The sequence below is a fragment of the Oncorhynchus mykiss genome, chromosome 11 (assembly GCF_013265735.2).
Source record: "Oncorhynchus mykiss isolate Arlee chromosome 11, USDA_OmykA_1.1, whole genome shotgun sequence".
In the NCBI taxonomy this organism is placed as follows: Eukaryota; Metazoa; Chordata; class Actinopteri; order Salmoniformes; family Salmonidae; genus Oncorhynchus; species Oncorhynchus mykiss.
The window spans coordinates 72,696,082-72,723,908 of NC_048575.1; the positions used below are offsets into that span (position 1 = coordinate 72,696,082).

The 27,827-nt window shown below is 43.4% G+C and overlaps 2 protein-coding genes across 3 annotated transcripts in view; one reads left to right on the plus strand and one right to left on the minus strand.

Annotated features, from left to right (window-relative positions):
* LOC110536362 (protein Niban 2) overlaps window positions 1-8,323 on the minus strand; it is a 53,746-nt gene extending 45,423 nt beyond the window's left edge. The window contains exon 1 of the mRNA XM_021622109.2: window positions 7,964-8,323. Coding sequence (XP_021477784.2) covers window positions 7,964-8,018 — 55 coding nt within the window. The 5' untranslated portion in view covers window positions 8,019-8,323. The remainder of the gene's footprint in view (window positions 1-7,963) is intronic.
* Window positions 8,324-17,908: 9,585 nt separating this feature from the next.
* LOC110535108 (syntaxin-binding protein 1-like) overlaps window positions 17,909-27,827 on the plus strand; it is a 40,413-nt gene continuing 30,494 nt past the window's right edge. For both annotated transcript variants that reach the window (XM_036936263.1, XM_036936264.1), the window contains exon 1: window positions 17,909-18,031. In XM_036936263.1, the coding sequence (XP_036792158.1) occupies window positions 17,995-18,031 (37 nt within the window). In that variant the 5' untranslated portion in view covers window positions 17,909-17,994. The remainder of the gene's footprint in view (window positions 18,032-27,827) is intronic.

The following is a 27,827-nucleotide window of genomic DNA, read 5'->3' on the forward strand; positions in this document are numbered from 1 at the left end:
CTCAGTCCATTATGCTTAGTAGACAGCATGAAGGAGCTGAACTGGCAGATAACACAGTCCCTGTTCAACTGGCCTCAGCTGCCTTTCAGGCTACACTTGAATAAACTTCCCTGTAACGCATGTTCTGTGAAGGAACGTCTGGTTCAACTGAGAACTTCTCTGATGAAGCAGCCAACTCTCCGACCTTGTGTCTGTTGACGCTGTTCCCAAACTTCAGCAGAATCAAAAATGGAAAATAAACTTTCCATTCTCATGTTGTGTGAAAACTGGCATACAGTATCATGGGCCTCAAAGTCGACAAGACCGGTCTCATAATCCCCAACTCCACTGTGTCCTAGAGGTCTGGAGCATGAGTGGGGGAAACATGATGTTCAGATGGGTTGGGGGTTCAGATGGGTGAGGGTTCTTTCTTCATGTAGTTAGGACTGTGGGCTGATGGAGTGTCTCTCTGTCAGAGTGGTGAGGGGGAGGAAGGCAGGGAAGGAGGTGCTGACTGGGCATGAGGGGCCATGTGGGGGAAGACAGCAACAGCTCTCAAGAACAGAGGGAAGACATGGAAGAACAAAATGAGCTGAAAGAGCACGCACAAAAACACTCGATCCAGGCCCGTGTCCTAAAATGACACCCTATCGCCTTTATATTGCACTATATAGTAGGGAGGGGAATTGCCAGGGACCTCACGATAATTAGATGCCGATACAATATTTACTGCAATTCTCTTGATTCTATATTTATTGCAATTTGATGTCCCAAACGTATTGCTCACTATGTCTGCTGCAGAGAGAGAGCATGACAAAATGAGTTTCGGTCAGGGAAATAAAAATGTACTGAAAACATGTTTTGCTCTAAATTGTAAAGAAAAGATGTAGAACAAGTTATAGGATGAAAAATGCCAGAGTTTTGGTGCAGGTACAGCCGACTAGCACTAGATAACACTGCTTCTCAACAACAACAAATAATTGCTATAACATCGTTTCAAAAATAATACCGCAATATTATATACACCCCCCCCATGGGCTCTGGTCAAAAGTAACTCTCTATACTGGAGACGCAAGCCGTTTGACAGGAGATGAGTCATCAGACCCAGATAAGCCCGTGTCTACCAGAAGCAGTGCAGGACATCCATGGGTGTACTCACTGTCATCATTACTCACTGATGTAGATGGTAGAGCGATAGAAAAAGGATTACTTCCAAATGTACGGTCTTCTACTTCTATTGTATGAGTAAATGGGCTCGAGTTAAAACAATGACATACACGTGTCAGCATACATCGCTATAATGCGTTTGATATAAAGAGGGCCAGTATATGGTTCTGTAGCGGCATTATACAGGACTGGCGACTAACCCAATCAGGAGGCACAAAATACCAATTAAAGTGGATCAAGAGGGCCCTAATTCAAATCACACATAATTCAGTCAGATACAATATGCTTTAGTGCACAGACTGAAGAGCATCCATCCTTCTGTGCAAGTGTACAGCCTGGCTACTATAGGGAGTTGATGGGGATACATTATTTCCTGTTTTAGGTAGGAAGTCCAGGTCAATGTTGAGTGTATAGTATACTACAAGGTTGATCTCTACACCGCTGTCAAGCAGTAACATCGGGGTCAATAGGTCAGCGCCCTATTAGCCTCCTTTATGTTCCCTTACATCCACTTTGATGGAGAAGAACTGATAGAAGAGCTGAAGAGACAGGTGAGTATCTGAAGCGCTATCTGCACAGGACACTAGTATTGCTATAGAACCTCGGTTATGTAATTTTTACCACAGTATGTCTGTTTTTCCAGAAGGCGATTCCGACGGGATTCGTTTTACCGAACTGCCCGTCATTAGTTTTTTTCCGAATTCACAATTGACCATTATGACGGAAGCCTGGAGGCTCTTCTAGGTGTGAATATATTTAATATATGTCTAGGGACATCCTAATATTGGCCTAATGGCCTTCAGTTCGGAGAAAGTCCAAATAATAATGCATATCAATAAGAACCGTAAACTGTAACCTACGCAGATATTTAATTAATTGACATTTGTCAATGTATCAATTCATTGACACGATATCGTCCACCTCATCTTTTAAAAGAGAAGAATGGCACTAGGAAGGTTGATATATTACAGAACAGATCGTTCAGCTATAGGCTATGTGCATAGCACGTTGCTTTAAGCATCAATTTGTTCTTACCCAAACTGAGCGCAGCACCTGTTCAACTGTAATATCCCTCAAAACACAGGGATAACTATTCCCACAGGTTAAGTATCATCAAGAGTATCCCCCAGTAAAACGTATCCTGTCCGAATAGAGCTAAAGCTGCGTTACTGTGAGTCTAGCTGACGCTGTGTTGTGGTGTTCATTCATTTGAAGTGTTGTCATGTCCCAGCCTAGGATAATTGTCTTGGGGGCCTCAACAGTGCTGAGTCTGGGTAACAGAAGGGTTTCTGCATACCATCCTGTCCTGTTCCAATGCCTCACTGGAGAAGGCTGTTCTCAAAAGGCACTCTATTCCCTATATACACACACACACACACAAAACACACCACACTGCTTAAGACCAGAACAAATCTTTAGCAACCACAGACTTACATAAAATCCACCAACTTCTTTAGTTAAGTGCATGTTGAAAAATTATACACTACCTGTCAAAAGTTTTAGAACGCCTACTCATTTAAGGGTTTCTTTTTTTTGCATTTTCTACATTTTAGAATGATATTACAGATATCAAAACTATGAAATAACATATGGAATCATATAGTAAGCAAAAAAGTTAGACATATCAAAATGTGTTATATTTGAAATTCTTTAAATAGCCACCCTTTGCCTTGATGCAGCACTCCACTCTTTGGTCAAACAGCCCTTACACAGCCTGGCGGTGTGTTGGGTCATTGTGCTGTTGAAAAACAAACGATAGTCCCACTAAGCCCAAACCAGATGGAATGGCATATCGCTGCAGAATGCTGTGGTAGCCATGCTGGTTAAGTGTGCCTTGAATAATAAATAAATTACAGACAGTGTCACCAGGAAAGTACCACCACACCATAACACCTCCTCCTCCATGCTTTACGGTGGGAAATACACATGCAGAGATCATCCATTCACCCACACCTCGTCTCACAAAGACAGTGGTTGGAACCAAAAACTGCAAATTTGGACACCAGACCAAAGGACAAATTTTTGCGACTGCACTTGAATAAACTTTCAAAAGTTCTTGAAATGTTTCATATTGACTGACCTTCATGTCTTAAAGTAATTATGGACTATCATTTTTCTTTGTTTATTTGAGCTGTTCATAACATAATATGGACTAGAGGTCGGCCGATTAATCGGAATGGCCGATTAATTAGCGCCAATTTCAAGTTTTCATAATAATCGGAAATCGGTATTTTTGGACGCTGATTTTTTTATTTGATTGTTTTTTTTACAACTTTATTTAACGAGGCAAGTCAGTTAAGAACACATTTCTATTTTCAATGACGGCCTAGGAACGGTGGGTTAACTGTCTTGTTCAGGGGCAGAACAGATTTTTACCTTGTCAGCTCAGGGATTCAATCTTGCAACCTTACGGTTAACTAGTCCAACTCTAACCACCTGCCTCACGAGGAGCCTGTTACGCGAATGCAGTAAGAAGCCAAGGTAAGTTGCTAGCTAACATTAAACTTATAAAAAACAATCATAATCACTAGTTATAACTACACATAGTTGATGATATTACTAGTTTATCTAGCTTGTCCTGCTTTGCATATAATCTATGCGGTGCGCATTCGCAAAAACGGACTGTCGTTGCTCCAACATGTACCTAACCATAAATATCAATTCCTTTCTTAAAATCAATACACAGAAGTATACATTTTAAACCTACATATTTAGCTAAAAGAAAGGTTAGCAGGCAATATTAACCAGGTGAAATTGTGTCACTTCTCTTGCGTTCATTGCATGCAGAGTCAAGGTATATGCAGCAGTTTGGGCCACCTGGCTCATTGCAAACTAATTTGCCAGAATTTTACGTAATTATGACATAACATTGAAGGTTGTGCAATGTAACAGCAATATTTAGACTTAGGGATGCCACCCGTTAGATAAAATACGGAACGTTTTGGAAATTATAGTTTCCGGATTCTACCATATTAATGACCTAAGGCTCGTATTTCTGTGTGTTATTAAGTTATAATTAAGTCTATGATTTGATAGAGCAGTCTGACTGAGCGATGGTAGGCACCAGCAGGCTCGTAAGCATTCATTTAAACAGCACTTTCGTGCGTTTGGCCAGCAGCTCTTCACAATGCTTCAGGCTTTGCACTGTTTATGACGTCAAGCCTTTCAACTCCCGAGATTAGGCTGGTGTAACCGATGTGAAATGGCTAGCTAGTTAGCAGGGTGCGCGCTAATAGCATTTCAAACATCACTCGCTCTGACACTTGGAGTGGTTGTTCCCCTTGCTCTGCATGGGTAACACTGCTTCGAGGGTGGCTGTTGTCGATGTGTTCCTGGTTCTGGCCCAGGTAGCGGCGAGGAGAGGGATGGAAGCTATACTGTTACACTGGCAATACATAAGTGCCTATAAGAACATCCAATAGTCAAAGGTATATGAAATACAAATGGTATAGAGATAAATAGTCCTATAATTCCTATAATAACTACAACGTCTTACCTGGGAATATTGAAGACTCATGTTAAAAGGAACCACCATATGTTCTCATGTTCTGAGCAAGGAACTTAAACATTAGCTTTCTTACATGGCACATATTGCACTTTTACTTTCTTCTCCAACACTTTGTTTTTGCATTATGTATTTGAAGCTAAATTGATTTTATTGATGTATTAGAATTAAGTTAATGTTATTCATAGTTTTGATGTCTTCACTATCACTCTACAACATAGAAAATAGTAAAAATAAAGAAAAACCCTTGAATGAGTAGGTGTTCCAAAACTTTTGACCGGTAATGTAGCGAACTGTGGGGAAATATTGAATTCAAGTAAACATTTTTTTAACTCTTTTGTCTTGCACAGACAAATATAATCACATCTTTCTCAGGGCACCACAGAGCTTTAGAAAAATATTCCAATGGGATAGTCCCATAGACTGACTCACACACTTACACCCTGCTGCCATCAAAAGCAGAGGGAGAGTGTGTTTTAATGTTTGATTTAATGTGTGTAATGGCATAAACAGGGTAAATGGGCCCTAACGGGATTAGCCTAGATGTGTTGGACCATGTTGCCAGTGAGATAATAGCTAACCCATGGGTGTTTCTGCTACCTGTTCTTTCAAACAGACCTCTGTCCTCAAAAGGGTGTGGGTTGGTGAGTGAGTGAGTGAGAAGTGAGAAGTGCCCCGCCAGGCCACGCAAAACCTCCCTTTTCGCAGCCCACCACTCCCCACAGTGAAACCCGACAACAACCCTGCCTCTTTCTGCCACAAGGAAACATTGCACAGCCCACACCCACTGACCAGTAATTCACAAGTTACTTACAAGGACATACTCTTGAACATGCCACCAACTAAACAAAGTGAACACAATCTAAAACAGGAAAGGAATGGTTAGTGGTGACCTCTTTCGAGAGATTACTGAAGACAACAATAGTCATGACATTCAGTCTTGAACAAGGCCATGGAGAGAGAGAGAGGACAGGAGACACACACACACGGCACATAATGAACACTTCAGGGCTTGAAAGAATACCTTGGCGTCTTCAGGCCTTTGACACCCAGTACCCTAGAGCCTAGGAGACTACATGCAGCCCAAGGTCAGAGTTTCCAAGGCCCAGTCAGTTTCCCCAGTCACAGGCACACATGCGTTTTTTCATGCATTCCTGCAATTCCACTTATGATACACAAGTCTCTGGATTGGCTGGCCAAGACATTAAAAGTATCACTCCAAATCCTACAACTTTGCTGCCTGGTTTCCCTCTTATCTGCAAGGACCACTCCCTCAGATGCTTCCCTGATCAAGGTATTGGGGAAGACTTTCATCTTCAGTCAAAGGTTTCCCCATCCTTCAGGTTTTCACTGGTAGTTCTTCATATTGATTTATATTGTCTGCAGCTTTTCTTATGAAAATGTCCATAGAACGGGAATGCTGGAACCGATTTTGATACCGGACAGTAAAATGCTCTGTGCCTGAAACCAGTGAGGTTCATCTTCTGTTGAAGATGCTTTAAATACTCAATGAAAAACATAAGCATTGAGGTGGTAAGCTAATCATTGATACTGAACGTCAATGTTGGGAGCATACATTCACTCATATAGCCCACCACACCCTCTTAAATCCCTAAGTCTTATTCCACTATGATCAAGGCCCATCCTCTCAGCTGCCAGACTGGACACGTTTCTACAGGCACATCCATGAAACTGTCATACAGGCTGCTGCACAAGAGCCTAATCAGACAGTCAGATAAAACTCAGTTCGTATGCTCATCCTGGTCTATGGTTTTCACACAGCTAAAGAACAATTCATTTACAGTCTCAAAATTTAAAAAAATAAATAAAAGTAGAGCAGGTAGAGATCTTCAAGTTCCTCAGTGTCCACCTCACTAAGGATCCATCATGGTCCACACACACACCAACACAGTCATAACATCTCTTCCCCCTCAGGAGAATGAAAAGATGTGTCATGGGCAATCAGATTCTGAAAAAGTTCTACAGCTGCACCATTGAGCGCATCCTGACTGGCTGCATCACCACTTGGTACAGCAACTGCTTGGCATCCGACCACAAGGCGTTACAGGGGGTAGTGCGTACGGCCCAGTACATCACTGGGGCAGAGCTCCCTGCCATCCAGGACCTCTATACCAGGCAGTGTCATAGGAAGGCCCTAAAAATAGTCAGAGACTCCAGCCGTTATCTCTGCTACCGAATGGCATTCAGTACCGATGCACCAAGTCTGGAACCAACAGGACACTGAATAGCTTCTACCTTAAACCACAAGACTGCTAAATAGTTAGCTATTGGTTAACTATTTAACTATCTGCACTAACTTTTTTGACTCATCAAATACACTGTTGCTACGGTTTATCATTGTCACTTTATCCCTAATTATATGTACATATCTACCTCAATTACCCCATACCCCTGCACATCAACTCAGTACTGGTAGCCCTTGTATATAGCCACGTTTTTACCATGTAACCCTGCACATCAACTCAGTACTGGTAGCCCTTGTATATAGCCATGTTAATACCTCATACCCCTGCACATCAACTCAGTACTGGTACCCTTTGTATATAGCCATGTTATTACCTCATACCCCTGCACATCCACTCAGTACTGGTACCCTTTGTATATAGCCAAGTTATTGTTACACGTTTTACTTTTCTATTATCTCTCCATTTCCTCTCTCTCTCTGCATTGTTGGGAAGGGCACGTAATTCTATAACTGTTAGTCCACACCTGTTGTTTACAAAACATGTGACAAATACAACAAAAATGTTTTGGGAAAAAAGTAACAACTTTCCCCCTCCTAAGCCACGCCTCTGTGTTTTACCCCAATCATGTTCTGTTCAGGACTAGGAATAGGCTATATTGTGGGAACTGGACTGGAAATTGAATGGATGGAATTACTTCCTAGATGACAGAAACGAACGTGGTGTAGGCTACCTCTGGCTCTTCATGCGGGCACCCCAGGGAACTAGTGTTTCCCTTCAGTGCTACATTAAATTGTTAGCAACATTGACGTTGAAGGCTACTGTTCAGTTTCACAGTTCTTATTCACCCATTTATGATCCGTCGCCTACACACACACACACACACACACACACACACACACACACACACACACACACACACACAGAGATGCGTTACTGTGGTAAAGGCAAACATTGACAAAGTCCCAACCCACCCACTCACCTGTAAGGATCTCCTGCTTGCCCTCAAACAGGTGGCTCGAAATCACGTCTCTCACAGCGACAAAATGCAACTTCGCTTTTACCGCAGTAACGCATCAGGGTGTGTAATCCCAACCCACCCACTCACCTGTAATGATCTCCCGTTTGCCCTCATCCAGGTGGCTCGAAATCACGTCTCCCATAGCGACAAATACAACTTAATCCAATGACAACTCTCCCGTTCTTTTCAAAGGCAAATAGAACACAGAAATCTACCAACACAGAAACAAATTAACACAGCAACAACTTTGAACTCTGGTGCCTCCTTCGCACCCTTAGCTAAACCGCCAACATAACGTGATTAGTGAGATTGGAGTACGAGCGGGAAAGAGCAAAGTTGACTTGAGCACAAGGCTGCAGTCTATTATTTCGCATTGAGAGAGTAAGGGAGACACACCCTCAATGTGAGTTCATATGCCAGTGAGGGGATTTGATTAATGCCCCGGGTGAACCGGGGTAGCGTTGATTCCATTCGTTTTGGAACAGTGCTTCCTCCTGGGCGTGATGGCTAAGGTTAAGCACGTGGAGTAATGAGTAACGTCAGTATAACATTATGCAAATCATTGGTAGGATTCTGTTTTCACATGCGGAAGTTGTTTTATTGAGATAAAATGGCTTGATCTGCCTTTCCAATTAAAACTAGTTTAAAAATGCAAACATAGGCCTATATTTTTGGAAAAGAGATGTATATTTCAGAACGATGCATCTTTCTGCCTTGTACCATACGCTATTGTTCGATTTGAGAGGTCGCTCCTCCCTCGCAGATTTTTCCTGTTCAAGTTACGGGAAAAGCCTACTACACTTAATCAAACTCCCTCAGTCTCATTTCTTTAAGCAAGCAAAGGTGTGGCTTCGACAGAACTGACTGATAAAGCCAATTCGTTAATATCAAGGGCGCGTCAAGAGATCGCGCAATGATCTGTTTACCTTTGCATCGCGCGTATTCCAGAATTTCTAGCTGGAGGAGGGAGCCTAAAGAGTTTCCATAATAATGTTACGATATGTAAAGTGATTGAAGGAAATTAAACTGCGTTTGAACTATAAACCAAACTGCTGTGCTTATGCTACATTAGAAATGACCCCAAATTTAGCCTATCGGTTAGATTGGGCCACTAACGAAAAGGTCGGTAGTTCGAATCCCCGAGCCGACAAGGTGATCAAGCGGTTGATGTGCCCTTGAGCAAGGCACTTAACGCGAATGCTCCAGATTAGGCGTTGATAATGGGTGGATTCGATTATGCTGAGCCTCTTACAAAAGTGTTACATTGTGTGAAATTCATTACTAAATGTGTAATTAACATTAATCCTACACTTTTTTAAATACAAAAACAAACATTTGATTAATACAATATTTAATCAGTCACCTTCAAATGAAAGGGGTGATGACGCAATCTTTGCAAGAGGGGGGTAATATGATTTTTTTGGTCCTCAACTCTCGGCTCAGTCGTTTCAGTCAGGGAAATTGTGCTTTTAAGACAACTGGGAACTCGAACAAATAAGAGGTCAAATTATGACGTCAGTGGTCTTCTGGTCGGAAAGTGGGAGTTTTAGAAAGAGGCCCGACGTCCCGACTTGGAATTCCGAGTTCGATAACAGTTTAAAACATTTTTTCTAGGTCGAAGCTCGTTTTTTCCGTGTTTCTAGTTGTCGTGAACACTCGGAAGTCAGATTTCCGAGTTTCTATTTGTTTTGAACCGCGACATTTTTGGAGTTAGCCTGCCAAATAGCCGGTTGGTTATCTTTTCCATTAAATATAGGCTGTTTGAATTGTCTAACTTGTTTTCATTGAGAAAGCATATAAAGCGTGTTTATCAAAACCAATACATTTTTCATGTTAAAACACAGACTGCTACATAACTCCACGTGCTTAATTACGTCGCTTTTGTTTTGAGACAACTTCGCTATGGGTTTGAATAGTGCACATGGCTCACGCCCGGGAGGCAGCTCAGTTCCAAAACAAATGCGATCAACGTTCACCTGCTGCAAAACACGCCTACCCAGGTGCTCGGGATAGTTTAATAGAATTTCCTGCAGGGGGATATGGGATATACAAAAAAAACACATTTACAATTCACACATGCGTATAATTGCCCACTTGAAATAGGACATATATAAGCACACTCAACACTGTAGTTTATATACTTTTTTATTTATTTGTATTTAACTAGGCAAGTCAGTTAATAATAAATTCTTATTTACAATGACGGCCTACCAAAAGGCAAAAGGCCTCCTGCGGGGACGGGATTACAAAAATAACTATATATATAGTTATATAAAACACACAACTATATATATATTTATAGTTATATAAAACACACATCATAACAAGAGAGACAACACTACACAAATAGAGAGCTAAGACAACAACATACCAAGGCAGCAACACATGACAACACAGCATAGTAGAAACACAACATGACAACAACATGGTAGCAACACAACATGGTAGCAGCACAAAACATGGTACAAACATTACTGGACACAGAGAACAGCACAAAGGGCAAGAAGGTAGAGACAACAATATATCACGCAAAGCAGCCACAACTGTCAGTAAGAGTGTCCATGATTGAGTCTTTGAATGAAGAGATTGAGATAAAACTTTCCAGTTTGAGTGTTTGTTGCAGCTCGTTCCAGTCGTTAGCTGCAGCGAACTGAAAAGACGAGCGACCCAGGGATGTGTGTGCTTTGTGGACCTTAAACAGAATGTGACTGTCAGAACGGGTGTTGTATGTGGAGGATGAGAGCTGCAGTAGATATCTCAGATATGGTGGAGTGAGGCCTAAGATTGTTTTATATATAAGCATCAACCAGTGGGTCTTGCGACGAGTATACAGAGATGAACAGTTTACAGAGGAGTATACAGTACAGTGATGTGTCCTATAAGGAGCATTGGTGGCAAATCTGATGGCCGAATGTTGAAGAACATCTAGCCGTTCGAAAGCACCCTTACCTGCCAATCTATAAATATTGTCTCCGTAATCTAGCATGGATAGGATGGTCATCTGAATCAGGGTTAGTTTGGCAGCTGGGGTGAAAGAGGAGTGATTACGATAGAGGAAAACAAGTCTAGATTTAACTTTAGCCTGCAGCTTTGATATGTGCTGAGAGAAGGACAGTGTACCATCTAGCCATACTCCCAAGTGCTTGTAGGAGGTGACTACCTCAAGCTCTAAACCCTCAGAGGTAGTAATCACACCTCTGGGGAGAGGGGCATTCATACCAAACAACACAATCTTTGTTTTGGAGGTGTTCAGAACAAGGTTAAGGGTAGAGAAAGATTGTAGGACACTAAGAAAACTTTGTTGTAGAGCATTTAACACAAAATCTGGGGAGGGGCAGGCTGATTATAAGACTGCATCATCTACATATAAATGGATGAGAGAGCTTCCTACTGCCTGAGATACGTTGTTGATGTAAATTGAGAAGAGTGTGGGGCCTAGGATGAAGCCTTGGGGTACTCCCTTGGTGACAGGCATTGGCTGAGACAGCAGATTTTCTGACTTTATAAACTGCACTCTTTGAGAGAGATAGTTAGCAAACCAGGCCAAAGACCCCTCAGAGACACCCATACTCCTTAGCGGGCCGACAAGAATGGAATGGTCTACCGTATCAAAAGCTTTGGACAAGTCAATAAAAATAGCAGCACAACATTGCTTAGAATCAAGGGCAATGGTGACATCATTGAGGACCTTTAAGGTTGCAGTGACATATCCATAACCTGAGCAGAACCAGATTGCATACCAGAGAGAATACTATAGACATCAAGAAAGCCAGTCAGTTGATTATTGACAACTTTTTCCAGCACTTTGATAAACAGGGCATATACAGATGAGATGTACCTACTTTTCAGGTCTTCACAAAAATAACATGGGCCTTTTTCAAATAAGGTAGGGAGGAAGGATGCTGTTTCAATATTTTTCAATGGGAGTCATGGATAAGTGGATAGATAGGTGGAGTGAGTTTGAAAGTGTGCGTTGCGAAACAAGTGGGAGGATCATCACGAAGTGGGTGTATGGAAACCTAACAGCTAATTGGGCGGATTGGTTGCCACTCAAGACCGTTTTGCGTGGATGTTTGCTGCGTCCTTGTAGCATTTTATCTAAGCCTAACTCTTTTCCTAACCTTAACATCATTCTCTGAACCAGCTAGGTTAGTTCTCCTAACCTGCCATGTTAATTGTCCTTTAATTTAAACACCCTAGCTCCCTTCAGTCTCAACCTAGAGTTTGATCTGAAGCCATTCCTGTGATTGTGTTTTTGCTATCCATTCTAACTCAGTGTTTGCAGGCCTATACGATGTATTTTAATTGTATCCATGTACAGTGCCTTGCGAAAGTATTCGGCCCGCTTGAACTTTGCAACCTTTTGCCACATTTCAGGCTTCAAACATAAAGATATAAAACTGTATTTTTTTGTGAAGAATCAACAACAAGTGGGACACAATCATGAAGTGGAACGACATTTATTGGATATTTCAAACTTTTTTAACAAATCAAAAACTGAAAAATTGGGCGTGCAAAATTATTCAGCCCCCTTAAGTTAATACTTTGTAGCGCCACCTTTTGCTGCGATTACAGCTGTAAGTCGCTTGGGGTATGTCTCTATCAGTTTTGCACATCGAGAGACTGAATTTTGTTCCCATTCCTCCTTGCAAAACAGCTCAAGCTCAGTGAGGTTGGATGGAGAGCATTTGTGAACAGCAGTTTTCAGTTCTTTCCACAGATTCTCGATTGGATTCAGGTCTGGACTTTGACTTGGCCATTCTAACACCTGGATATGTTTATTTTTGAACCATTCCATTGTAGATTTTGCTTTATGTTTTGGATCATTGTCTTGTTGGAAGACAAATCTCCGTCCCAGTCTCAGGTCTTTTGCAAACTCCATCAGGTTTTCTTCCAGAATGGTCCTGTATTTGTCTCCATCCATCTTCCCATCAATTTTAACCATCTTCCCTGTCCCTGCTGAAGAAAAGCAGGCCCAAACCATGATGCTGCCACCACCATGTTTGACAGTGGGGATGGTGTGTTCAGCTGTGTTGCTTTTACGCCAAACATAACGTTTTGCATTGTTGCCAAAAAGTTCAATTTTGGTTTCATCTGACCAGAGCACCTTCTTCCACATGTTTGGTGTGTCTCCCAGGTGGCTTGTGGCAAACTTTAAACAACACTTTTTATGGATATCTTTAAGAAATGGCTTTCTTCTTGCCACTCTTCCATAAAGGCCAGATTTGTGCAATATACGACTTTGTTGTCCTATGGACAGAGTCTCCCACCTCAGCTGTAGATCTCTGCAGTTCATCCAGAGTGATCATGGGCCTCTTGGCTGCATCTCTGATCAGTCTTCTCCTTGTATGAGCTGAAAGTTTAGAGGGACGGCCAGGTCTTGGTAGATTTGCAGTGGTCTGATACTCCTTCCATTTCAATATTATCGCTTGCACAGTGCTCCTTGGGATGTTTAAAGCTTGGGAAATCTTTTTGTATCCAAATCCGGCTTTAAACTTCTTCACAACAGTATCTCGGACCTGCCTGGTGTGTTCCTTGTTCTTCATGATGCTCTCTGCGCTTTTAACGGACCTCTGAGACTATCACAGTGCAGGTGCATTTATACAGAGACTTGATTACACACAGGTGGATTGTATTTATCATCATTAGTCATTTAGGTCAACATTGGATCATTCAGAGATCCTCACTGAACTTCTGGAGAGAGTTTGCTGCACTGAAAGTAAAGGGGCTGAATAATTTTGCACGCCCAATTTTTCCGTTTTTGGATTATTAAAAAAGTTTGAAATATCCAATAAATGTCGTTCCACTTCATGATTGTGTCCCACTTGTTGTTGATTCTTCACAAAAAATACAGTTTTATATCTTTATGTTTGAAGCCTGAAATGTGGCAAAAGGTCGCAAAGTTCAAGGGGGCCAAATACTTTCACAAGGCACTGTATGGTATCTATTCACGCTTTTTATATGTACACTGAACAAAAATATAAACACAACATGTAAAGTGTTGGTCCCATGTTTCATGAGCTGAAAATAAAATATCCCAGAAAAGTTTGTGCCTATATTTGTTAACATCCCTGTTTAATGAGCATTTCTCATTTGCCAAGATTATCCAACCACCTGACAGGTGTGGCATTTCAAGAAGCTGATTAAACAGCATGATCATTACACAGGTGCACCTTGTGTTGGGGACCATAAAAGGCCACTATAAAATGTGCAGTTTGTCACACAACACAATGCCACAGATGTCGCACGTTTTGAGGGAGCTCGCAATTGGTATGCTGACGAAAGAAATGTTCACCAGATCTTTTGCCAGAGAATTGAATGTTCATTTCTCTAACATAAACTGCCTCCAATGAGAATTTGGCAGTATGTCCAACCTGCCTCATAACTGCAGACCACATGTAACCATGCCATCCCAGGACCTCCACATCAGGCTTATTTACCTGGGGGGTTGTCTGGGGAGGGCAGGTTAGGATCATTAAGGTTCTCCTAACCTCCCATGTTAATTCTCCTAACATGCCACATGGCTAGGGGGCAGTGTTCGGAAGTTCAGATGACTGATGTGCCCAAAGTACTCAGGCTCAGAAGCTAGGATATGCATATAATTGGTAACATTGGATAGAAAACACTCTGAAGTTTCTAAAACTATTAAAATAATGTCTGTGAGTTTAACAGAACTGATATGGCAGGCGAAAACCAGAGAAAAATCCATCCGAAAATGTGTTTTTTGAGGTCACAGGCCATTTCAATGCTAGCCTATGGGATATACAAATAACAAGGACCCAGATTGCAGTTCCTATGGCTTCCACTAGATGTCAACAGTCTTTAGAAAGGGTTTCAGGCTTGTTTCTTGAAAAATGAGCAGGTAGTTTTTCCAAGGTGTCCCTTATTAGAAAAGTAGTCTCTTCATTATTTATCTTCCCTATTGAACATAATATTCTCTGTCTTAAATTTGATCATTTATTTAGATATTAGAGTACCTGAGGATTAATTTGAAACATCGTTTGACTTGTTTGGCGAACATTTGATTTGTTTGTATGCATGTTGAACGAGTGGATTACTGAAATCAATGGCGCCAACTAAACAGACTTTCTTGGATCTAAAGAAGGACTTTATCAAACAAAACGACCATACATTGTGTATCTGGGACCCTTGGGATTGCAAACAGAGGAAGATCCTCGAAAGGTAAGTGATTTATTTAATCGCTATTTGTGATTTTTGTGACTCCTGTGCTGGTTTGAAAAAGTATTTTGATGTGGGGTGCTGTCCTCAGATGGTATGCTTTTGTCGTAAAGGACTTGAAATCTGACAACGCGGTTGGATTAACAAGAAGTTAAGCTTTTAAATGATGTAGGACACTTGTATGTTCATGAATGTTTCTTATTACTATTTTGTAATTTGAATTTGGCGTCTCCAACTTCACCGGATGTTGTCGATTTTTGATCCCGCTAACGGGATCGGATCCCTAAGATTAATGATCCTAACTTGCCACGTTAATGATCCTAACCTGCCAAGTTAATTATCCTAACCTGCCAAGTTAATTATCCTAACCTCGCAATGGTCTAAGGCACTGCATCACAGTGCTAGCTGTGCCACCAGAGATTCTGGGTTCGAGCCCAGGTTCTGTCGCAGCCAGCCGCGACCGGGAGGTCCATGGGGCGATGCACAATTGGCCCAGCGTCGTTCGGGTTAGGGAGGGTTTGGCCGGCAGGGATATCCTTGTCTCATCGTGCACTAGCAACTCCTGTGTCAGGCCGGGCGCAGCGCACACTGACCAGGTCGCCAGGTGTACAGTGTTTCCTCCGACACATTGGTGCGGCTGGCTTCCGGGTTGGATGTACGTTGTGTCAAGCAGCAGAGCGGCTAGGTTGGGTTGTGTTTCGGAGGACGCATGGCTCTCGACCTTCACTTCTCCCGAGTCCGTACGAGAGTTGCAGCGATGAGACAGACTGTAACTGCTACCAATTGGGTAAAGGGGTAAAAAAAAGAATTGTTATCCTAACCTGCCTCGTTAATTCTCCTAACCTGCCTCATTAATTCTCCTAACCTGCCTCGTTAATTCTCCTAACCTGCCTCATTAATTCTCCTAACCTCCCATGTTAATTATCATAACCTTTCTAACCTGCTTAGCTAAAATGCTACAAGGAAGCAGCCACGCAAAACAGTCTTGAGTGGCAACCAATCTGCCCAATTAGCTGTTCCGTCAGTGGTGGAAAAAGTACACAATTGTCATACTTGAGTAAAAGTAAATATACCTACCTTAATACAAAATGACTCAAATAAAAGTCAGCCAGTGAAACATTACTTGAGTAAGAGTATACAAGTATCTGATTTTAAATGTACTTAAGTACAGTGGTGAAAAAAAAGTACTCAATTGTCATACTTCAGTAAAAATACATGCTAAACATCAATTTCTTTATATTAAGCAAACCAGATGGCAAAATGTTCTTGCTTTTAAATTTACCGACAGAAAAAGGGATCACTCCAAAACTCAAGACATAATTTTCAAACATGGTATTTGTGTTTAGTGAGTCCGCCAGATCGGAGGCAGTAGGGATGACAATGTGTTATATTGATATGGGTGTGAATTGGCCAATATTGCTGTCCTTCCTGAGTATTCCAAATACTTTTAGGGTGTGTATGGGATTATAAAGTACATATTTTCCATAGGAATGTAGTGAAGTAAAAGTTCTCAAACATAAATAATAAAGTACAGATACCCCAAAAAACGACTTAAGTAGTACTTCAAAGTATTTTTACTGAAGTACTTTTCACCACTGGTTTCTATACACGCACTTGTGTTGATCCTACCCGTTACTTTACAACGCCCACTTTCAGACACTCCATCTATGCAGTTAACCCAGAGAGGAAGAGACGAAGGGAGAGGTGTTACTCCGCCCAAAATCTGTTCACAAAAATAATTGAAGAATTTGTGTGTCAAATTTGAATTTGTGTGTCAAATACCTGCCCTCCACAGGAGGTTGGTGGCACTTAAATCGGGGAGAACGGGCTCCTGGTAATGGCTGGAGCGGAATAAATGGAATGGTATAATAGAATGGAATAGAAGCCATTCCATTCGCTCAGTTCAAGCAATGCCTTCCATCTTTGAGGACGTAGTTACATTTTTTAGAGTGGTCATTTGACTATCTTGTCAATATAATAGAACATCTTTGGTTACTCATACAAGAGAGGAAGAGGCGAAGGGAAAGGGAAACAGGACCCAAAATCTGTCTTCTCCAGCAGGTGTCTTCTCCAGCACGTTTAACATTTTTAAAAAGCCCGCTCACCAAGTGAAGAGTTTTGGTATGGATGTCATCAGTGTCGAATTTGGTCAAAAAAATATGTAATGGCTGATTTGCTACGTGAGGATTATTTGATCAAATATACATTTCGTAATCCTTAGTTTGTTACGAGTGTACTGATATTATAAGACGGACACGTGACAGCCCGGCAACGTTGTGCCTGTTCTTCACGAGTATCTGCCCTCTCATTAGCTAGAATGGTCCCACCTGATCTTGCCTCCTCCCGACTGCTTTCCATTTTTGATTACATTTATTTTCATTGTTAGAGTGGCCACTTGAGTATCTGGTCAATATAATGGATAATCTGTGCCCATACCTGTTTGAATGTCACGCGCACAAAATGAGACCTTTGTTTACCTAGACGTTACTGCCCCCCTGTGGACATCTCTAGGTAGTTTGATAATGTAGTCAATGTTTATATATTGACTATGTATTGCACTTGCGCTAAAAATATCAAATGTAAATGTTGAATCATTCATTTTTATTACGCTCGTGACACAACCAAATTAAAATCTGAAGTAATTTGCCTAAAAACGTTACTTTATTCTAACCCTAATGTAAAATACAGTAACATTAACTTGATAATTGATACTCTGCAGAAAGCCAAACATATTTGTGTTTATTTAAAAGTTAGGCTATGTAATCATTAGGTATGACAGACGAAATCGGCATGGTTGTACAGTAACATACAGGCAAGGCGGAGGCGTAAAGGATTAGGTCTCCAGTATACTACATCGCTGTATTAGCTGATGTTGGGTCGGGTTATTAAGGGAGCTAGAGAGGGGCATTTAGAGACGTGTTCACGACAGAGGCATCACCATGGCACCACTCGGACTAAAAGCCATTGTGGGAGAAAGTAAGAATATTTATTTGCATTTAACGATCAACCACCGATATGTAGGCTAGCACTGTGTACTGCGTGTAGACTATTTTATTTTTGACAGTAGGCTATTCTAAAAGTAATTTAGGCTACTTTAGGCTAATTTATTTGAATTACTATTTTATTTATATATCTATTTGTAAATCAAACATTATTTAAGTACATTCTTTTGCCAAAAACTTCTTGAGAAGTAGACATATTGAAAGTAAAATATAGTGCGTCCTGCATCGATACGATTGCACAACGTGCGTAAAGGCGCTCAGTTCTCCTATCTTTCCTAGTTCATCTGGTGGTCCCATTTATTATATTTCTCTACTGGATAGCACACTAATTGAAAGTCAATTGAAACACCAATGCAAAGAATGTATCAAAAGTCATTATATCTTTGCAAGGATCCACACTGACCCACAGCTTATTTTATCCTGTCTGCCAGTAGGTTACAGACTGGCATGTTGGTGGTCTTGGCTCTTCTGTTAACCTTCTGAGACACAATCATTGTGGTCGTCTGGCTCAGAGAGACAGGAGAAGTGTAATAATGCATCCCAAATGGCACCCTATTCCCTATATAGTGCACTTGACCAGAGTCCTATGTGCCCATATTGTCCCTGGTCAAAAGTAGTGCATTATACAGGGAATAGGGAACCATTTGAGAGGCAGACAATATCTTACATTCCCAAGCTTCTTGTGAGTTTGTGTTGTTGCTGACTGACAAGTTTATGGGGCATTGGGGCAATTCCCCCTAGCTAAACCAGTTGGTTAATTGGATAGTGAATTAATTAAATGATAGATGGACAGGTTGCCTCTATAACCCTCAACCCATGTTCAAAACAACATTGTTTGAAAATCATATCAAAACCTAATTTTATTGGTCGCATACACATATTTAAAAGATGTTATTGTGGGTGTAGCGAAATGTTTGTATGCCTAGCTCCAATGAAACATAGGCCTATTTCTGTTTTTTGGTAAGCTTTTGGTTTGTAGAATATATAGTCATGGGCGTTGTTACGTCACATCCTGTGGGACAGAAAGAGCCCAGAAAAAGCAGCCCAGTTCTGTGGCGTAAGAGGATTGAAAGAGATTAAGCCTTGTGATTGCTGTGTGTCCCTCTCACTGACTCACTCCAGTAGATAGATAGGACAGCTTTTTAATTATATATTTGAAGCTCATACCCCCTCCCTCTACTACCCTCAACGTCAGCAAAACAAAGAAACTGATCGCGCACTATAGGAAACGGATGGCCGAGCACGTTCCCATCCACATCGGTGGCTGTAGTGGAGAGGGTTCAAGAGAGCTTCAAGTTCCACAGTGTCCCCATCACTGAGGAATTAACATGGTCCACACACACTAACACTGTCGTGAAGAAGGCACAACACCGGCTCTTCCCACTCAGGAGCCTGAAAAGATATGGCATGGGCCCTCAGGTCCTCAAAAAGTTCTACAGCTGCACAATTGAGAGCATCTTGACTGGCTGCATCACCGCTTGGTACGGCAACTGCTTGGCATCTGACCGCAAGGTGTTACACAGGGTAGTGCGTACGGCCCAGTACATCACTGGGACCAAGCTTCCTGCCATCCAGGACCTACAGTACCAGTCAAAAGTTTTAGAACCTTTTCATTCAAGATTTTTTCTTTATTCTTACTATTTTCTACATTGTAAAATAATAGTGAAGACGTCAAAACTATGAAATAACATATGGAATCATGGAGTAACCAAAATAGTGTTAAACAAATCAAAATACATTTTATATTTTATATTCTTCAAAGTAGCCACCCTTTGCCTTGATAACAGCTTTGCACACTCTTGACATTCTCTCAACCAGCTTCAACTGGAATGCTTTCCAACAATGTTGAAGGAGTTCCCACATATGCTGAGCACTTGGCTGCTTTTCCTTCACTCTGTGGAGTAACTCATGCAAAACCATCTCAATCGGGTTGAGGTCGGGTGATTGTGGAGGCCAGGTCATCTGATGCAGCTCTCCATCACTCTCCTTCTTGGTCAAATAGCCCTTACACAACCTGGAGGTGTGTTGGGTCATTGTCCTGTTGAAAAACAAATGATAGTCCTACTAAACGCAAACCAGATGGGATGGCGTATTTCTGAGGCTGGTAACTCGAGTGAACTTATCCTCTCTGCAGCAGAGGTAACTCTGGGTCTTCCTGTGGCAGTCCTCATGAGAGCTAGTTTCATCATAGCGCTTGTCACGTCCTGACCGTAGTTCCTTTTTTATGTCCCTATTTTAGTTTGGTCAGGGCGTGACTTGGGGTGGGCATTCTATGTTTTGTTCTGTGTGTTATATTTCTATGTGTTTGGCCAGGTATGGTTCACAATCAGAGGCAGCTGTAAATCGTTGTCTCTGATTGAGAACCATACTTAGGCAGCCTGTTCTCCCACTATGGGTTGTTATTTTCTGTTTAGTGTTTTTGTTGCACCTTACAGAACTGTTCGTTTGTCGGTTTGTTGTTTTTGTTTAGTATTCATCTTTATTAAAATTATTATGAATAGGTACCACGCTGCACTTTGGTCCTCTTCTCCTTCTCCCGACGACAATCTTTACAGAACTACCCACCACGAAAGACCAAGCAGCGTGGTGAAAGGGAATCCTGGACAGGTGAGCAGCGCTAGCTGGAGAATGAGACAACCTGGGAGGAGATAGAGAGGTGGTCGGTCGACCCAGAGAGAGTGCCGGAGCCCGCCTGGGATTCCCTAGAACAGTGCGAGGAGGGATACCGGAGAATGGAGTTGGCGACACAAACAAGGCAGCACGAGAGGCACGGGGAGATTGGCGGAGTCAGGCGACAGACCTGAGCCAACTCCCCGTGCTTACCAGAAGAAGCGCAGTACTGGTCAGGCACCGTGTTATGTGGTCAAGCACACGGTGTCGCCAGTACGCGCTCATCAATCAAATTTATTTTATATAGCCCTTCGTACATCAGCTGATATCTCAAAGTGCTGTACAGAAACCCAGCCTAAAACCCCAAACAGCAAGCAATGCAGGTGAAGAAGCACGGTGGCTAGGAAAAACTCCCTAGAAAGGCCAAAACCTAGGAAGAAACCTAGAGAGGAACCAGGCTATGTGGGGTGGCCAGTCCTCTTCTGGCTGTGCCGGGTGGAGATTATAACAAAACATGGTCAAGATGTTCAAATGTTCATAAATGACCAGCATGGTCGAATAATAATAAGGCAGAATAGTTGAAACTGGAGCAGCAGCACAGTCAGGTGGACTGGGGACAGCAAGGAGTCATCATGTCAGGTATTCCTGGGGCATGGTCCTAGGGCTCAGGTCCTCCGAGAGAGAGAAAGAAAGAGAGAATTAGAGAGAGCATATGTGGGATGGCCAGTCCTCTTCTGGCTGTGCCGGGTGGAGATTATAACAGAACATGGCCAAGATGTTCAAATGTTCATAAATGATCAGCATGGTCGAATAATAATAAGGCAGAACAGTTGAAACTGGAGCAGCAGCACAGCCAGGTGGACTGGGGACAGCAAGGAGTCATCATGTCAGGTAGTCCTGGGGCATGGTCCTAGGGCTCAGGTCCTCCGAGAGAGAGAAAGAGAGAAGGAGAGAATTAGAGAACGCACACTTAGATTCACACAGGACACCGAATAGGACAGGAGAAGTACTCCAGATATAACAAACTGACCCTAGCCCCCCGACACATAAACTACTGCAGCATAAATACTGGAGGCTGAGACAGGAGGGGTCAGGAGACACTGTGGCCCACTCCGAGGACACCCCCGGACAGGGCCAAACAGGAAGGATATAACCCCACCCACTTTGCCAAAGCACAGCCCCCACACCACTAGAGGGATATCTTCAACCACCAACTTACCATCCTGAGACAAGGCTGAGTATAGCCCACAAAGACCTCCGCCACGGCACAACTTAAGGGGGGGGGGGGGGGGGGGGGGGGGCGCCAACCCAGACAGGATGACCACATCAGTGACTCAACCCACTCAGGTGACGCACCTCCTCCAGGGACGGCATGAGAGAGCCCCAGTAAAGCCAGTGACTCAGCCCCTGTAATAGGGTTAGAGGCAGAGAATCCCAGTGGAAAGAGGGGAACCGGCCAGGCAGAGACAGCAAGGGTGGTTCGTTGCTCCAGAGCCTTTCCGTTCACCCTCCCACTCCTGGGCCAGACTACACTCAATCATATGACCCACTGAAGAGATGAGTCTTCAGTAGAGACTTAAAGGTTGAGACCGAGTTTGCGTCTCTGACATGGGTAGGCAGACCGTTCCATAAAAATGGAGCTCTATAGGAGAAAGCCCTGCCTCCAGCTGTTTGCTTAAAAATTCTAGGGACAATTAGGAGGCCTGCGTCTTGTGACCGTAGCGTACGTGTAGGTATGTACGGCAGGACCAAATCAGAGAGATAGATAGGAGCAAGCCCATGTAATGCTTTGTAGGTTAGCAGTAAAACCTTGAAATCAGCCCTTGCTTTGACAGGAAGCCAGTGTAGAGAGGCTAGCACTGGAGTAATATGATCAAATTTTTTGGTTCTAGTCAGGATTCTAGCAGCCGTATTTAGCACTAACTGAAGTTTATTTAGTGCTTTATCCGGGTAGCCGGAAAGTAGAGCATTGCAGTAGTCTAACCTGGAAGTGACAAAAGCATGGATTAATTTTTCTGCATCATTTTTGGACAGAAAGTTCCTGATTTTTGCAATGTTACGTAGATGGAAAAAAGCTGTCCTTGAAATGGTCTTGATATGTTCTTCAAAAGAGAGATCAGGGTCCAGAGTAACGCCGAGGTCCTTCACAGTTTTATTTGAGACGACTGTACAACCATTAAGATTAATTGTCAGATTCAACAGAAGATCTCTTTGTTTCTTGGGACCTAGAACAAGCATCTCTGTTTTGTCCGAGTTTAAAAGTAGAAAGTTTGCAGCCATCCACTTCCTTATGTCTGAAACACATTCTTCTAGCAAGGGCAATTTTGGGGCTTCACCATGTTTAATTGAAATGTACAGCTGTGTGTCATCTGCATAGCAGTGAAAGTTAACATTATGTTTTCGAATAACATCCCCAAGAGGTAAAATATATAGTGAAAACAATAGTGGTCCTAAAACGGAACCTTGAGGAACACCGAAATTTACAGTTGATTTGTCAGAGGACAGACCATTCACAGAGACAAACTGATATCTTTCCGACAGATAAGATCTAAACCAGGCCAGAACTTGTCCGTGTAGACCAATTTGGGTTTCCAATCTCTCCAAAAGAATGTGGTGATCGATGGTATCAAAAGCAGCACTAAGGTCTAGGAGCACGAGGACAGATGCAGAGCCTCGGTCCGATGCCATTAAAATGTCATTTACCACCTTCACAAGTGCCGTCTCAGTGCTATGATGGGGTCTAAAACCAGACTGAAGCATTTCGTATACATTGTTTGTCTTCAGGAAGGCAGTGAGTTGTTGCGCAACAGCCTTTTCTAAAATTTTTGAGAGGAATGGAAGATTCGATATAGGCCGATAGTTTTTTATATTTTCTGGGTCAAGGTTTGGCTTTTTCAAGAGAGGCTTTATTACTGCCACTTTTAGTGAGTTTGGTACACATCCGGTGGATAGAGAGCCGTTTATTATGTTCAACATAGTAGGGCCAAGCACAGGAAGCAGCTCTTTCAGTAGTTTAGTTGGAATAGGGTCCAGTATGCAGCTTGAAGGTTTAGAGGCCATGATTATTTTCATCATTGTGTCAAGAGATATAGTACTAAAACACTTGAGTGTCTCTCTTGATCCTAGGTCCTGGCAGAGTTGTGCAGACTCAGGACAACTGAGCTTTGAAGGAATACGCAGATTTAAGGAAGAGTCCGTAATTTGCTTTCTAATAATCATAATCTTTTCCTCAAAGAAGTTCATGAATTTATCACTGCTAAAGTGAAAGTCATCCTCTCTTGGGGAAGTTAGCTTTGCGACAGTATCAAAAAGGAATTTCGGATTGTTCTTATTTTCCTCAATTAAGTTAGAAAAATAGGATGATCGAGCAGCAGTAAGGGCTCTTCGGTACTGCACAGTACTGTCTTTCCAAGCTAGTCGGAAGACTTCCAGTTTGGTGTGGCGCCATTTCCGTTCCAATTTTCTGGAAGCTTGCTTCAGAGCTCGGGTATTTTCTGTGTACCAGGGAGCTAGTTTCTTATGAGAAATGTTTTTAGTTTTTAGGGGTGCAACTGCATCTAGGGTATTGCGCAAGGTTAAGTTGAGTTCCTCAGTTAGGTGGTTAACTGATTTTTGTCCTCTGGCGTCCTTGGGTAGGCAGAAGGAGTCTGGAAGGACATCAAGGAATCTTTGTGTTGTCTGTGAATTTATAGCACGACTTTTGATGATCCTTGGTTGGGGTCTGAGCAGATTATTTGTTGCAATTGCAAACGTAATAAAATGGTGGTCCGATAGTCCAGGATTATGAGGAAAAACATTAAGATCCACAACATTTATTCCATGGGACAAAACTAGGTCCAGCGTATGACTGTGACAGTGAGTGGGTCCAGAGACATGTTGGACAAAACCCACTGAGTCGATGATGGCTCCGAAAGCCTTTTGGAGTGGGTCTGTGGACTTTTCCATGTGAATATTAAAGTCACCAAAGATTAGAATATTATCCGCTATGACTACAAGGTCCGATAGGAATTCAGGGAACTCAGTGAGGAACGCTGTAGCTCATAGTCCCTTTGCGCTATAGGCCAGCCCCCCTCAAGTGCCATGCGAGAGTGGGCATCCAGCCAGCGCATATTGTGCCAGTTCAGCGTGTTTGGTCTCCGGTACGCCGTTTCGGCCCAGAGTATCCTGCGCCGGCGCTGGGTGCTGTGTCTCCGGGGCACTGGGAGGGGGCAATTTGCCCTATGCCTGCGCTCCGCCCATGCGGGCGAATGTGGGCATTGAGCCTAAGGGAGAGGTGCGAGTGGTATGCACCAGATCTCCAGTGCTCCCCCACAGCCCGGTTCAACCTGTGCCTGCACTCTGGAGGGTCCGGGCTAAAGTGGTCATCCAGCCTGGAGGAGTGGTGCCAAGGCTGCGCACCAGAGTGCCAGTGCTCCCCCACAGCCCGGTCCATCCGGTGCCTCCTCCACGCACCAGGCCTCCTGTAGGTCTCCCCAGCCTGGTGGGTCCTGTGGCAGGCTGTCTCTCCGTCTCCTCCCTCCAGGTTCTCCGTTCTGTCCAGCACTTCCAGAGACGCCTGCCGGAGCCGCCCGTCAGTCAGGAGCTGCCGGAGCTGCACTTCACTCCGGAGCTGACGGAGCCGCCCTTCACTCTGGAGCTGCCAGAGCCGCCCTTCACTCCGGAGCTGCCAGAGCCGCCCTTCACTCCGGAGCTGCCGGAGCCTCCTGTCTATTCGGACGGGAGACTCTAGCGGCTCAGGACAGACGGGAGACTCTGGCGGCTCAGGACAGACAGGAGACTCTGGCGGCTCAGGACAGACGGGAGACTCTGGCGGCTCAGGACAGACGGGAGACTCTGGCGGCTCAGGACAGACGAGGCTCACTGTAGGCCTGGTGCATGGTGTCGGCACTGGTGTTACTGGGCCGAGGACACGCACCTCAGGGCGAGTGCAGGGAGGAGGAACAGGGAGAACTGGACTCTGGCGACGCACAGGAAGCCCGGTGCGGGTGGCTGCCACCGGAGTGCTGGTGCGTGGAGATGGCACCGGATAGACCGGACCGAGAAGGCACACTGGAGATCTGGAGCACTGAACATACCCAACCGTACCTGGTTGAATGCTCCCCGTAGCCAGGCCAGTGCAGTGAGGTGGAATAGCCCGCACTGGGCTGTGCAGGCGAACCGGGGACACCATGCGTAAGGCTGGTGCCATGTATTCCGGCCTGAGGAGACGCACTGGAGACCAGATGCGTAGAGCCGGCTTCATGGCACCTGGCTCGATGCCCACTCTAGCCCAGCCGATACGAGGAGCTGGAATGTACCGCACCGGGCTATGCATACGCACCGGGGACACCGTGGCTCCACCGCATAACACGGTGCCGGCCCGGTACAACGCCCTCTCTCTCCACGGTAAGCACGGGGAGCTGGCGCAGGTCTCCTACCTGACTTCGCCACGCTCCCTGTGTGCCCTCCCCCAATAAATCTTTGGGGCTGCCACTCGGGCTTCCAGCCACGCCGCTGTGCTGCCTCCAGCTCTGCTTTGCGATGGCGATATTCCCCTGGCTGTGCCCAGGGTCCTTTGCCGTCCAGAATCTCCTCCCAAGTCCAGAAGTCCTTTGATTGCTGCTGCTGTCCGTTACCACGCTGCTTGGTCCATTGTTGGTGGGTTATTCTGTCACGATCGTCGTATGGAGTAGACCAAAGCGCAGCGTGGTTAGAATACATTCTTCTTTATTTAATGAAGAACACGAAGAACACTTAAACAAAAGCAACAAAACAAATAAGACGACCGTGACCGCTATACAAACAATGTGCATACGTGCAACATAACATAGACAATAACCCACAAAATACCCAAAGAAGATGGCTGCCTAAATATGGTTTCCAATCAGAGACAACGATAAACACCTGCCTCTAATTGAGAACCAATCTAGGCAACTATAGACCAACATAAACACCTAGATGAAAGCAACCCCATAAATCTACAAAAAACCCTAGACAGTACAAACACCCTAGAATAAGACAAAAACACACATATCACCCATGTCACACCCTGACCTAACCAAAATAATAAAGAAAACAAAGAATACTAAGGTCAGGGGGTGACACCAGTCCCCCAAGTTATAGACTGTTCTCTCTGCTACCACACCAAAAAACCCTTAACAGCTTCTACCCCCGAGCCATAAGACTGCTGAAAAATGTATCTAATGGCTACCAGGACTATTTACATTAGTAAATTGACTCAGTACCTGTACCCACTGTATTTAGCCTCATTATTGTTATTGCATTTTCTTGTGTTACTTATTGATTGTATGTTATTTTTGACTTTAGTTTATTTAGTAAATATTTTCTTAACTCTATTTCTTGAACTGCATTGTTGTTTAAGGGCTTGTAAGTAAGCATTTCACGGTAAGCTGAAACGCCTGTTGTATTCGGTGTATGTGACAAATACAATTTGATTAGAACATACATCAGGATCATCTGGCCCTCTCAGCTCTGTCTGGAAAAGATTGTTATGTAAGGTGTTCAGGAAATTAAGAACATGGGCAGTGTTGTATGGTCCAAGGGTGGCATGGCGGTGGAGGAACCCATTGTGGCTCATAGCTGCGCTTATGATGACATTTCCTCCGCGCTGGCCAGGTATCTCAATGATGGCTCGTTTACCAATGATATTCCTTCCTCTCCTCCTCCACTTAATTCAATTGAATCCAGCCTCATCTATGAATAGGATTTTTTGGTGGATGGGAATTGCATCCAACTTACAAGCATTTCGCTACACTCGCATTAACATCTGCTAACCATGTGTATGTGACAAATAAAATTTGATTTGATTTGATGATTCTCTGAAATTACAGCAAATAATGTAATTGCTGTGTAGTGAAGTTCACTGGCAACATCAATGAGTCTCTAATATTTCCACAGTGTAATAATAATAACTTTACTTGCACATATTCATACCATTCACCCTTCACTCTGGGAATTCCTTTCAAATGGGACTGTAGATGTGCTTCATCCGGAGATGGTGTTTCTTAAGAATGCAGGCTATGGTTGAAAAGCTCACTCTGACGTTATGGAAGATGGCAGGGTTTTCAATCATCTGTTGTTAGATATCCTACAGTCTTATGGCATTATGTTTAACTACCATTTGCACAATGGAAGCCTCCTGTTGGTCTGTAACTAGACAT